We start from the raw sequence: 13,253 nt of genomic DNA, 5'->3' as shown, positions 1-13,253 counted from the left end.
TCAGACAATGTATCTCCATGTTTGGTTTCATAGGTCCTTCAAAACTCAATTGGATAATGACGAAAATACATAGTCATCAAGTTTCTTTTCTTTGTTCATTAAAATTGTATTGATATTTTCGAGATATGTTGTTGCTATGTTACAAGGCTAAGCTAACCTGAGCTCATAGAACAAAGGAACAGCTACTAAAGGCTAATCTAGCTTGTAACATTAATGGTATTGGTCTCCTCTACCTGCATGATGCATTTAACGCGACAATGAGAACTGTGCTTGCCTGGATAAGTGTATACTTTCCTACCTAAGAGGGGTGTGCTGTGTTAAACTGACTTACCCAGCCGCTGTTTCAATTCATGCTCCGGAGCCAGGCCTGCTTCAACTATTTGCATTTAGGCTATTGACTTTTTGCAATAACTGTATGTATTCCTGTCCCAAGTTGCTGCATATGGACAGCACTCTCCTCACTAGAATAAGTTATGTTTGTTGGGCTCAAACACAAAGGTTTTCTTTATAATTCAATGCTTTGATGGGCCCTCCCATTGGGTAACACAAAGTGTGAAAGGAAGTCTTGACACCTCTTCCAAAGTTCATGCCACACGTTGGCACCATGGCAGTGGGGCTCAGCTGGTTGTCTCCCTGTGAGTGATTCTTTCAAGACAGCTGTTAACGGACAATAACCTACTTTTTTTGTTTCTCCCTGGTGTGTATTTGCATGTGTGTTTGTAGCTGCAGCAGTGGCGGGCCCAGCAGGAGGAGGTGGCGAAGCTGGAGGCAGCTATAGCTGCTAGACAACAAGAGGAGGAAGAGGCGAGGCTAAAGAGGGAGCAGGAGAAGGAGGCTGCCATCAGATCCCAGCACAAAGAAAAAGTAAACATACTCACACCATCACACTGAATGCATCAGTTTCTTCTTGCAGCATTTGCTTAATATCAACATTTATGCATATGAGTGTGTGCAATCACATTTCATTTTAATTTGCATGATTTCACTCATGCATGTGTTACCATGGAGAAATTGGGTTACACAGGTTTGTAAAAACATGTTATGATCAAACCAAATTGAATTAAAACATTAGTGTATAAGCGATCTCCACATATATCTCCACGTATATATATATATATATATATATATATATATAACTTGATTGCATTAGATAAATAAAAACACATCATCCTTTTAGGAGATCTGTATAGAATAAAACCATATTGCCATAGGGTTTTCAATAAATGGCCGCCATTTGATAAAGTTAGTCATTTCATTTAGTTATTGTCCTCACGGTTACAACAACTCCACAATATGTGTGTGTGTGTGTGTGTGTGTGTGTGTGTGTGTGTGTGTGTGTTTGTGTGTGTGACAGAGTGTGTGTCTGACTGTTTAATCAGGGGTCTGCTCGGAGAGCATGGGCAAGCTGAGACACTCTGATTAATGAAAGCATTTAGGCTGTATTGATTCCATATCATTTAGCACAATAGTCTGCCAGACATTGAAATATCATCTCATTCTTTCTGTTTACACTTATCTGATTCCTGCTCTGTCACAATCAATAGGACATGACGATCCTAAGAGTTCTGTAGGAGTCAAATTAGTTGTGGTGTGGCTACTGTTCTTGCGGCTGTTGTTAACTTTTTGTCGTTAGTTTTTGTAAATTGTTGTTTTTCCCCCAGGTCAGGCAGTTTTATTTGATGCAGCAGAAAAGGAGAGAGATGCTGGAGCAGAGGGATCAGGAGAGACTTGCTAACCTGAGGAGCGTCATGGAAGAACAGGCAAGGCGAGATAAAGAGAGGTGAGTGTTGCACCATGGGACCTTTTGGGAGTTTTCAAAGAGATGCTAAAAGAGTTGGTAAAAGATAATCCAGAAACCTAAGAATACATTATTACCTGTTACAAGCATGACATGACATGCATTTAACTTTTTGCTTATGGGCTTACAACCTCTTACAATAACAGATAAACTACATATTCATGTTTTTTATTAATCTAGCTTACATCAAGTAGACTGATGTCTATCTTGTGATGTAACTGCTATGTTACAATTATTAACACGACACTCCACTGTATCAAGCTCAATTTACTGGTCATAGGGAGCGCTACTCAGCCTATGAAAGCAGTTGTGTAAAGTCATCTGTGGCTCTGCAAAAGCTTTGTCAAGTCTGAACTACCCTGGTGATATCACCAAGAGGATCTGAGCATGGGCTTCAAGACTACAAGTACATAAAGTCTTCATCAGAAAGTGGAGGTGTAGAGAGTCTGATAAAAAGATGCTATTGGTTGCATTTTGGGAAGTATAGGATTGGGCGAGTTTGACACATACTCGGTACTAAAAGTCAGGACATCTCTGCCTCTGCTGCTTCAATTTGACAATAATTATTTTAATTATGTCGGCAGGATAATTTAAAAGGCAACCGTGACTACATTTGTTTTGTACAGCCCTATTTCTGATACCGTGGTAGCAGAAATTTTGCCGTGGTGGCCACTACAAAATCAACATAAAGGAAATACTGCTGATGATATAAACATATCTGAGGGTGAATTTTACTCTTGCCGCGCCTGCCATCATTACAAAAACATTTTGTGCAGCCAAACAATGTTCAAACTCACAGAACTTAATTTGAAATGTATTTCCATCAGATGGTATGGTGCAGCCATCAAAAACATGGAGTCTTAGGTTTTAATATCTCACTCAGTTTAAACATATAGCTTTAATATATTTAATAAAGAGCAGGAACAAGCTGATACACAATATATATGTGATTATGGCAGAAAGTGTGGACTGAGATGATTTTTAACAACCGTAGCTATTTAAGCAGAAATAAAAGGGGAAAGTGGACGTTAAGGAATTGTATTTGACGACTCCAGATTTACTTACTTACTTACTGACTTCATGCGCTTTAAAAGTGACAAAGTAGCTGAAAATCTTGTTTTTGCCTACCTCCAATGGTTCAACATCTCACCTTGCTGCAGATGTTTTAGAGTATTTGCCAGAGTGCGTCACTACTTCACCGTTGGGTGTGGTTACACATGCATTTCAGCCGGATCCTAAGTTATGCGATTTGTTTAGCATTTCTTTGCAGACACTCACAGAGACTGGCATTAATATCAGACATTGGTGGTGACATTGGCCGTGAGAATGAACTCAATCAGGAATGAGAATAGGATTCATTGGGGGGCTGAGGAAGAGATAAAAACAAATGATGGGAGAGGAGCTGCTCTCTGGCAGCTCCATAAAACCCTCCACAGCCCACAGGCCCGCTGTTTGGAGCGATAGGCAATGGTGGTTGTGGCGATGGCAGAGGAAAGAGAGGGGATGTTTAGGTCTGATGTCCACACCGTCTGTGCTCCCTCTAGGGTTCAGTTTCGGGCAGATATGTTGCAGCGGCGAAGGGAGGAGAAAGAGGTGCAGGAGCTTGAGCGGCGGAGAGAAGAGGAAGAGAAACAGAATCGTCTGGAAGCTCTCAGAAACCAGGTGGGTCATTATCTGCGCTTAACAGACGGGAAGACTCATAGTTATGAGTTGAGACATCACTGCCACCTTTTGGTAGTAAGTAAAAATGTATGTTATCACTCTATTACATTTTTTTCTTCTATTTATCATAGGTTGGGGTTATGGCAGAGGCAGATCCAGAGAGGATGATGGCAGATACAGAGGCTTGGAGGAGTCGACACTTACATGTGAAGGAGTTTGATCTCCAAAGGCCTCTCTTCAGTATTAACACGTACACAGACACACAGGTGAGAAATGACATCATCTACTCTCCTATAACCTTTAGCTTTTGCTTCACTTATTACAAAAGCTTCACAGCTGCATAATCATTTGCCCCAAGTTCCTTATCTATGCTCTACATATTGTAAGCCCACAAGGCCTCTTTCCCCAGTTTCCTTGCCTATATTCAGCCATTTACAGAATGTTTTGTTTCATCTTGGGTGAGACTGACCAGTGACCCATGCAATGCAGGAACATTATGCAAGATGGTTGGCTGGTCAATCAAGAGAGAGACTTGTATACACAGCCTTGATCTCAAGGCCACCCCGTCAATCAGTGTTCAGTAAAGTGTGTGTGTGTGTGTGTGTGTGTGTGTGTGTGTGTGTGTGTGTGTGTGTGTGTGTGTGTGTGTGTGTGTGTGTGTGTGTGTGTGTGGTTTTATCTTGGTTAGAAAATGCTTTTTGTGTAACACAGGCAATGACTAATGATTGTAAAAACTGTGTAAATCTTCTCCTTTAAAACCAAAACTGTGAAGGATTAGTGAATAATCTTGTTTTAAGTATTAAATGCATACCATAAAAAAACAGCTGTTTCCAACTAGACACACACTCAATATGTAAACATTGTTTACATATTGAGTGTGATCTAGTTGGAAACAGCTGGATATATGTTATTTACTGTTGGTTTTCTGTTTTCCAGATTGTGTCTGATCCAAGAGTGCGGGTTGAGCAGGCTCTGCGGCAGGCTGGTCTGCACCACAGTCAGTATGCCAAAGAGGTCCTGTCTGTTATCACGCCCCTTAAACCGGCAAGAAGAGATACCAAATCCACACTCAAATTCTGACCTGGGGCTTGTTTGGGGTCACATTATAAAGTCCAAATCTTGTTCCGGTATTGAGCATTATATTGAATGTGAATGTGAAGTTAATCAGTAAGTACGTAAGTATGTACGATTTTATTAATATATCACCTTTTAAAACTAAGTTCTTCACAGGATACAGATGCAGACAAATAAGACACATACATATACAGCTATAAACAGAAAGGACCCTATTGGCAAAAGCGCAATCATCCTTGGATATGAGGAGGGAGTAGGCTGTGAATAAAAGACCTTGGTTAGATGATCTCAGTGAGAGGTGGTATAGAGTTCAGAGCTAAATAAAGGGGCAAGACAATGAAGGGCCCTGTATGTGATAAGCAGTATCTTGAAGTTTGTTCTTTACTTTATGGCGGCCCATGAAGGGATTTAAGAGTTGGTGTGGTGTGTGATATGCGGTTGGATTTAGTCAACCTGGCGAAAGGGAAAAGAGCATTGCAAAGCATAGTCCAGGTGTGAAAATATGAGGGTATGAATTAGTAATTCTAGATCCCTGGTTTATAGAATTGATTTGATTTTTGTAAGTTTAGCTAAAGTAAATTAAATCATCAATTCCTTAATAGCAGCCAGTTAGTCATGGAAGATACCAATATTACCAAATGGAAATAATAAATTTGAATGAGCTGCATATGTAAGAATCATTGGACAGATCACACCGCTGCTGTGCTCACAAAGTCAACTGAAATACAGTAGCTACAGTATGGACCACCACGTGACACAGTGCAATTACTGTTATTGACTTTTATTGAAGGTTATGTATTCTACAGCATCTCATGAGCTATACAGTGTCATACAGTATCACTGAGTAATGATAAACATGTACCTCAAACAAATCACCTCTGCACATTTATCAATATTTATTGACCGCTTATGTTAGTTTCAGGAAGTTCGCATTTGCATAAACAAGCTTGTGTGGCAGTAGCAACTAAAATGTAATGTATGCCTCTAGTCATCTGATAACACATTCATCACTGAAATACATTGTAGGAAGGCCCACTTCATCTTCTTGTATCATGAGGGAAACCACTAAGGACTAATACTTCCCATCTAACAAGCATATAGGAGGAAAAACCTTTATAACTAGAGGCTGCTGACAGATTGCAAACCTCCAATGGAGGGCGATCATTTTACCAACTTGCTAATACATAGTTAGTTATAACTATAGTTATAAGTGTAAGTCAAATATTAAAATCAACATACAGTACTATTCTTTAGAAAATTAATGTAACCTTACATAAATAACAGTGTTAAATATTAAAAGATACAATACTGTACATACTAACATATACGTATGCGACACACTTAATATTTTAGCTTCATCAATGAAATCTTAAACATTTTAACAATGTTTTAAATAAGTGTCTAACACACATATTAACATGTTATGTATATACATATCCACATATCAGCTATATACACATTTGAGAGGCTGGGGTTGGGATAGGATGGGAGATGTAGGGGTCTCAGACAATATGTCCCAGGCGTTTCTTGATAAAGTGGGACACCAGGACTTGAGGTCTCTGCTGGTACTCCACCAGAACATCGTGGGGGGAGGTGATCTGGTCTCCGTCAAAGCGGTTCAGCAATGCAACACAGACCACAGCCGCTGGAGAGAGAAATGAGATCATCAGTCATACCGTACACATCAAAGTAGGTCTAGTAGAGGTGTTGTTAAAGCAAGATTGTATCTTCAAAGCCATCAATAAGCTGTGCCAGTGTACAGAATGTTCTACATTTTTAAACTATACCTTTGACGCCACAGACACGGCACATAGCAGCAAATACAGTGGACTCCATTTCAATATTCCTCACTCCGGCCTCATAAGCTTTCCTCAGATACTCCAGTTTTTCTTCATGAGAGAAGGAGCAGAGCGCGCCGTCGAGTCGGCCTTGACCTTGAGAGACACAGGCACAGGATTTGTCACTACCTGACCAATGGTTTTGACATGTTAAAGTTCTATGTAATTACAAATGATGTACAAATATGATCACAAACAACCTCGGCATGTGATGCGGTTTATACCTTCATAGAAGTCATGGGTGCACATGGTGTTTCCAATCATCGTAGGAAAGCTTTGAAGCTCGGCAGAGCACTGCAGAAGCTCATTGGCCACTCCCTCATCCAGCTCAGTGCTCCTGGTAATGACTTTACCCAGAACCACCTGCTCAAACTGGGGAAGGAAGGAGTAGTCCACTGCTTTATTCGTGACCACCACCGTCCCTGGAGCCAGACCTAGAGGCGACACCAGGCATGCATTTAAAATCTATTTTGTTTTAGAGTCATTGCCTAATAAGAGCCAGGATGAAGTAGTAATTTGGGGAAAGCACCCTTTCAATAAGTTTTCTAACAATTTCAAAACAAGAAAATGCAATGTTCTTACCGACTCCACCGGATGTACCAAGGCGAATCAGGACCACATCACTGCACTGAGCGTGGTGCAGCAGTTTGATGAGCTCATGCAGCATGATGGAGATGGAAGGGACACCCATGCCGTGCTGTGATGGACACAAGATCAGAATAGACGTTACTTTGAAAACAGTGATTATTAAACCAGCAATGCAATATGTGAAGCTCCTGCCAGTATAAACAACGCCTACTAGGACAGTATATGTTATTGTTCTGTAGTACTTACACTTAAAGAAAGCACAGGTCCTACTTTATACATGCAGTAGCGATCAGTTCCCTCACAGATATCTCTGACTTCCTCTGGGTTTCCAGGCAGTTCCAGCTCCTGGTGGATAAACTGGGCGAAAGCCTTCATACGATTTGCGCTGCCTCCAACACACACAAACTATAGGAAATAGAGAAAGACGACTAATGAATTCTGTTTTATAGCTTTTGAAATTCTAAACCCCCCATTATTATTTTTTGTGTTAACATTTCACAAACCTTAATATCTCCAAACATTTCTGGGAGGTTGTGAGTCTTGGTGCTCAAGCTGAAATGGTAGAGAATATCCTCCTCCATGGTGTCCAAGTAAGGATTTTTCACTTGGACGTGTTGTCTATGAGCAATATAGTACAGCTTATTAATAAAAGGGACAGATAATCCCAAACTTACATCCTAAATGCTCTGAATGGATTAGCAAACACAAATACATTGGATTTTGAATAGCAAAAAGAAGAAATCGTCAGTTACAAACCTAGATTCTTAAATACTTACTTGATATACTCATTTTGGTCATTCCCCATATGGTCAAGTATAATTGGTGCCATGACTGCTTTAAAATCAAATATAAAATGTCTTCAAAAGTTGTTCTTCTGTAAAACCTCCAGATACTCGTTGCAGCTGTTTCTAAATACGAGATACGTCTGACTGCAGAGCTGATATAGCTGTAACCTCTGGCCCTGCTGCTGATTGGTTCCAGAGAGAGGAGTGGCACCTGTCCTCGCTCTCACAAAAACATCCACCAGCCCCAAACAAACAGAGCGAGATCAAACACACAAGAAATGATTGGCTGAGTACCAGTATACCTTCTGAAGCTGTTGAATAACTAACGTGTTATGACACCTTTCCCAAAGAACACTGAGATAACCTCTGACCCTGGCATGCAATACACCTGCAAACAACACATTTATCTACATTTTCCCTGCATGCCAAAATCAACTGCATCAAATGATATACATTGTATACAGTATATACATTGTATTGTTTGCTGTAATATTACAGTATTATGTAGATAATTATTAACTTTAAAATTTCAGCCTGTGAATACAATTTGGGCATATAAGGCAAAAGCAATAAAAAGTGTTTATTTGAACAATTACATTTTTATTCCTTAAAGCTGCCTTTTACAAACACAGAAAAAAAAGAAGGAATACAGTTAATGAGGCACCGCTAACAGGCACAATAAATAAAAGATCCTAGCTTGAATTCAGTTAAGCACTTTCACACTTGTGTAATACATCTCACATGACAGAACATTTGAAACTAAGTAAAAATATTTGATGTGGCTCAGTATATGAAGGGATAATAAAGAAATGAATAAGGAGAGGAAAGGATGGCAACGATTCCTGTTGGAAGCATTTGAGTTTGTACATCCTTTTCCCACGGCACTGGCCAGTCTTCTAATCTGTTGACATGGAAATGTATACAAGCACGAGTCATTCAACGAACCATTATTACATATTATGTCAAGAGGCATCATAAGTTCAATAAGTTTCAAGGCATCAACGTTTCACACCCTTGACTTCATTATGAGATGTTAAGAAGAATTTTGACAGCATAATGAAAAAAACAAGAAAGGAAATGACTTATGGTGATCTGGAAGCTGGTCACTCAATCTGTCAGAAACACTGTGCTACTTACTTGACAAATCAGTGTTGTCTATTGGTTTGTTCTCATCTGCATAACCAAAGCTCAACAGCTTAGACATGTCGACAGGGGCTGGATTCTTGTCATATACTCTGAGAACACCAAGGACAAAAAGTGATGACATTGCAATTTTTGGAACGCTTTTTTATGGAAATCAAACTCGATGGGGGGTTTTGTAGTCACAAATATAATGTAATGTTTTGCCATCCCCACAAAGTAGGAAATAACATCAGGAGACAATTTAAAACACTAAAAATGGACCCTTACCTTTAACACAGTGTATACCAAGATCTGGCTACTCATTACAAATGTCCTCTTCCAACAAAACACACAGCGAGAACATGTTTGCTTTTTACAATTTTCTCTTCATTTTATACCAAACGACCAACTCTGCAAAACTATCCATCTAAACAAGTAATTTAATCTCAGATTTAGCCTTGTTACCTTTCTTGAAATAAAGTAAAAAAGTTCAGTCACTCTTGTTTCAGGAAATTTCTAGACTCTGTTCTTTTGACTCTCAAAGTTAATATCTTACACCAAGACTCTGTATAACTGATCGCTGCACTGCAAAGACGCAAATAACTGATTCTATTTTTGCTTGTTTCAACAATGTGATTGTAGGATTTAGGTAACTTTTTTTTGCAGTGGATCCTTTGTGGAATCGTTAATTGTTGAAGTATCAAAACCATACATGCACTATGACCACAGTCTTTACTGTTTTCTCTTTGTAGCTTTGTATGTGAGGTTATTTTGGATTTTTGACAAGTCATTGACATTTCCCGAAAGGGTACATTGAACACACATCACTGACTAGCAGTGAGCCAAAGCAAACAAGTCATTGTCCGGATTTGTCTCGACTTTGTGTGCTGTTTCGTTTGACCTAAGTGTGCCGCCAGCCCATGAGCACTTCTGCTTAGTCATAACAACGTGGAGACATGTGGTGTATAATTTACTTACCCTCTTACACAGATTTTTACATCAGCCTTATATCTTATCTGTTGTAATGCTAATAACTACATAATTACACTGATGGAATAGCCAAAAATCTTGGCAAAAACCCTGTAGATCATGCAGTTGCTTACAGTCATCACAGCAAACAACACTTAAAGGATAGGTTCACAATTTTTCAAGTCAGTCATAAAACAATAGTCAGTGCCCATATGTTCATTTAAAGAGGCTTTGTAATATAAATGATGTTGGACAAAATCCACAATCCACCTTACGTGCAAAAATGCATTCAGATGTTTATGTGGAGCTAATGTCAGGCTTTAGCAGTCTGAGTTAATCAAATCAAGTGGATATCTTCCAAAGTTACAGTCTTTTTAGTACAAAACTCCCTCTTTCTATTTCCCCGAACAGTGTTTCCCTGATGAGCTGCAGTGGAAGGATAGTGAACAGCCTCATGTTAGATTCAGGTAAACTTCTGAATACATTTTTGGACAGGACTGTGGATTTTGTCGCCCATCATTTACATTAAAAGAAAATTAAAAAGGGACTTTATAATGGCCAGTGTTAACAGGAGCAACAATTACAGCAAGTAAAAACTGTTATATGGGCACCTGACTATTGTTACAGGACTGACTTCAAATTGTGTAAACCTATCCTTAAGTGTTTGCTATTACTTCCACTCAAAGTTACAGATATGATCTGACATAATAAGATCACTGTTCTATTCTGTGCAATTGTGTTTCTGAGAGTTGTAAAAAAAAAAGTGGCATTCTGGGACACCAGCCACTTGTACTGAACAGAATACGGAACAACAGCACCACCTTGTGACCACGTGAACTTACATCCTCTTGAATTTGCTGGTCTCATAATATTGATCGGATGGCTGCAATTTCTCCGTCTGGCTGTAATGAACATTGTTGTTCTACAGAACACAAAGCAAAGTCACAGTGCGTGGTGGTTAATTTGTGAATAAAAAAATATAGCCAGGATATTTTTTTTTCTCACCCATCTCTCCCTTAAATTTGGCAGTATGCTCTCATCTTGACAATAAAAAAACATTTGAGAAACAAGTACCTGATCCACAGAGTAGGTCTTTCCCATCGAGTAACAACTAAATGAGGTGTGTAACACTACAGCATCACTAACAATCCCTCAACTTTGTCATAAAACATATGATCATAACAGAATAAAACAACACGAGATAGAATACATTATTATTGTGTTAACTCATGGGGCTAAATTACTTTCTAAATGACATATCTTTGTTTACCTTCTCTTTGGCTGTGGTGCTGCTATCATCCCTCTCCCAGGCTGACATATTGTCCGTCCCAAAGGGGGGCTCTCGCTGTTGAAAAGCTCCAGGGTTTTTCTTCTCTTCACTGTTAATTAGACTGTTGGAAAAACACAATATAGGGATATGAAATGTAGCCTTCACTTAATGATAGCTGGAATATCTAATGAAGAATTTTGTCCTTGTCTTATGTCTTGAGGACCCCCTCGAAAACGAGATGCTTCATCTCAAGTGGTTATCCTCTTAACAATTTCAATAAACAATAATAAAAGTAGAAAACAGTCATTATCGTTGCTGACTGTTACTGTCTATATTACAGTACGTTAAAAGAATGAACGCTAGCAAGTTGTACGTAGTATATTAGCAGCAAGTAGTAGTGTTAGTAGATAGGTGTGGCAATGCGAGACTATAGTGTTAGTAATTTAATCATACACTGACTACAAGTCCCAGTGCATGATAATAATAAGACAAATGTTACATGTACCTTGGTTTTTCGTCATCTCCTGATCCAATGCAGAACCTGCCTGGAGGTTGGTATTCATCAGGTTTAGAATTTCTTGTTTCCTCATGCCACAAAAGTCCTGTTGAAAACAAGGACAAAAATAAGTGTAGGCAAAATGCATTAACCAGCAGGGACATGATAGACATAAGGCAACGGGATTGCTCTACCCTTATGCCCTCCTTGTTTTGCAAGCTTGACATAGTCAGAATCACTCTCTAGGACTCCGGCCCTTCGCCCTCGGGCCCTCTCTTCAGGAAGAGTGCTGATGGTCGGGGACAGTCCTGGGATCTGGGAGATCTGGCCATCTATTCCTTGGTACCCTGCACACCCGTAATGTTAAAACACACCCCCACAGACACAAAAGAAACACACCATTTATATGAATTGATATGTGAACTACACTAACGGTTACCACATGCACTAACGTTAACGTTACCCCACCAGGGTCCAGTAGACAAGTCTCCCTGCTGACAATAACTGACCCTAAAATTACACAGAGTTCCAACGTGAGGTAACTATCGTTAGCTTAGTCAGTATAAACAGTTGCACTTGCCAGATGTTGTCGATGGAAGATCGTTATTCATGAGAACTGAGACATTTCTAGTAGAAATGAAGACAAAAACCCGGTACACAGTCAACCTCTTCGACGATAGCTTGTAAGAGCGAGCAGTCATTGCCGTTAGCGTCGTTAGTTAGCTAGCTAGTTAGCTAGTTTAACGGTAGCTGACTGCAGTTAATTTATTCAAGTCTTAAATTAAACACAAATGTAGCTAAGTGACAATTAGTCTATACGGGAAAAAAAAGTTTAAAACACACAGAAATTACAGTTCTGATTTAAATGCAGACGTGTTTTACTTACTGTGAATACATTTTAGGAGCAGATGGAGAAACTAACGTTATGTAACGTTACGGAGCACTGACTGTTTGGAACTTCTGACCGCGTTGCCATGGACACGGTTCCAGCCGTTCGGAGTGCAGCTGCTGCCTAGAACTCTAGACGCGCCCATATACTACTACTACTACTACTAGCGGCAGCAAAAGGAACTTGCAGGTCTGGCTTGTCCATTGACATATGGCTTGTCAGGCTATACTGCTGCTCCGTGATGTGTGCAAAGACTGTACCAGAGACGGTTTAGAACATTTAGTATTACCAACAGTTATGTCTGAAGAGTTGAAATGCTAATAAAATGTCTAAGCTTTGGACGGTTTCGAGTAGCCTAATGGTTAAACTTTTTTTTTTTTATGCATTACACACTCAGAAAAGATGAATTTCCCGAAGGTCCTTGTAGAAGAAATCCCGCAAGGGAAATTACAATGTTTTCACTCTGTTGTTATTATACACATTACACACAAGCCTGAATTACACACACATGCTCAGTAGCCTACCTATATGCACTAATGGAGATGTCAGAGTGAGGGGGCTGCCCATGGAAAGGCGCCCCGAGAAGTTGGGTTTTAGTGATTTGGCAGTGAGTAGGTATACAGGACATTCTTTTAACCTAAATTTATTATTATTAATAAAGTAGGCCTACCTCAGACTTTGTAGAAATTACAAAGTCTGTAGTAAGTGATTGAAGAATCAAATGATCTTTCTAAGTATTTTTACATTTAAATACCTTAGGCC

General features: G+C 39.5%; 3 protein-coding genes across 7 annotated transcripts in view; 1 reads left to right on the top strand and 2 right to left on the bottom strand.

The window, feature by feature from the left end:
- The window catches only part of LOC120570319 (coiled-coil domain-containing protein 148-like), a 32,781-nt gene extending 27,956 nt beyond the window's left edge, over positions 1-4,825 (top strand). For 3 of the 4 annotated variants that reach the window (XM_039818609.1, XM_039818608.1, XM_039818610.1), the window contains exons 11-15: positions 724-864; positions 1,662-1,780; positions 3,343-3,460; positions 3,592-3,726; positions 4,397-4,540. In XM_039818609.1, the coding sequence (XP_039674543.1) occupies positions 724-864; positions 1,662-1,780; positions 3,343-3,460; positions 3,592-3,726; positions 4,397-4,540 (657 nt within the window). Of the gene's footprint in view, positions 1-723; positions 865-1,661; positions 1,781-3,342; positions 3,461-3,591; positions 3,727-4,396 lie in introns of all 4 variants that reach the window. The other variant, XM_039818607.1, reaches the window with a different exon arrangement.
- A 474-nt stretch (positions 4,826-5,299) lies between these two features.
- Positions 5,300-7,913, bottom strand: upp2 (uridine phosphorylase 2). The gene is made up of 7 exons (XM_039818611.1): positions 7,737-7,913; positions 7,464-7,578; positions 7,207-7,365; positions 6,955-7,069; positions 6,597-6,806; positions 6,322-6,468; positions 5,300-6,179 (listed from the first exon to the last, which is right to left on the bottom strand). The coding sequence occupies exons 1-7, from the start codon at positions 7,787-7,789 to the stop codon at positions 6,037-6,039; spliced, it is 942 nt and encodes a 313-aa protein (XP_039674545.1). The 5' UTR covers positions 7,790-7,913; the 3' UTR covers positions 5,300-6,036.
- A 411-nt stretch (positions 7,914-8,324) lies between these two features.
- Positions 8,325-12,938, bottom strand: LOC120570321 (uncharacterized protein C7orf57-like). Of its 2 annotated transcripts, XM_039818612.1 has the most exons (8): positions 12,489-12,938; positions 12,183-12,229; positions 11,797-11,949; positions 11,612-11,708; positions 11,107-11,227; positions 10,679-10,758; positions 8,883-8,980; positions 8,325-8,646 (listed from the first exon to the last, which is right to left on the bottom strand). In XM_039818612.1, exons 1-8 carry the CDS (start codon positions 12,497-12,499, stop codon positions 8,642-8,644), a joined length of 612 nt encoding a protein of 203 aa, XP_039674546.1. In that variant the 5' UTR covers positions 12,500-12,938; the 3' UTR covers positions 8,325-8,641. The 2 variants fall into 2 exon arrangements, with proteins under 2 accessions (XP_039674546.1, XP_039674547.1); XM_039818613.1 differs by lacking the exon at positions 12,183-12,229 and having other exon boundaries at positions 11,797-11,957.
- Between the last annotated feature and the right edge of the window lie 315 nt (positions 12,939-13,253).

The sequence above is a fragment of the Perca fluviatilis genome, chromosome 12 (genome assembly GCF_010015445.1).
Source record: "Perca fluviatilis chromosome 12, GENO_Pfluv_1.0, whole genome shotgun sequence".
Lineage (NCBI taxonomy): Eukaryota > Metazoa > Chordata > Actinopteri > Perciformes > Percidae > Perca > Perca fluviatilis.
This window is presented reverse-complemented; position numbering and strand designations above follow the sequence as displayed.

What these genes read in the sequence shown, in the direction of transcription:
- upp2 (XM_039818611.1), bottom strand. Translation starts at nt 7,789, where the DNA reads ATGGCACCAATTATACTTGACCATATGGGGAATGACCAAAATGAGTAT. An exon ending in GACCAAAATGAGTATATCAA is followed by an intron (nt 7,579 to 7,736) that starts GTAAGTATTTAA and finishes TATTGCTCATAG; the next exon opens with ACAACACGTCCAAGTGAAAA. An exon ending in TGGTACATCCGGTGGAGTCG is followed by an intron (nt 6,807 to 6,954) that starts GTAAGAACATTG and finishes TGTCGCCTCTAG; the next exon opens with GTCTGGCTCCAGGGACGGTG.
- LOC120570321 (XM_039818612.1), bottom strand. An exon ending in TCTTCCATCGACAACATCTG is followed by an intron (nt 11,950 to 12,182) that starts GCAAGTGCAACT and finishes ACGGGTGTGCAG; the next exon opens with GGTACCAAGGAATAGATGGC. An exon ending in GGAGATGACGAAAAACCAAG is followed by an intron (nt 11,228 to 11,611) that starts GTACATGTAACA and finishes TTTTTCCAACAG; the next exon opens with TCTAATTAACAGTGAAGAGA.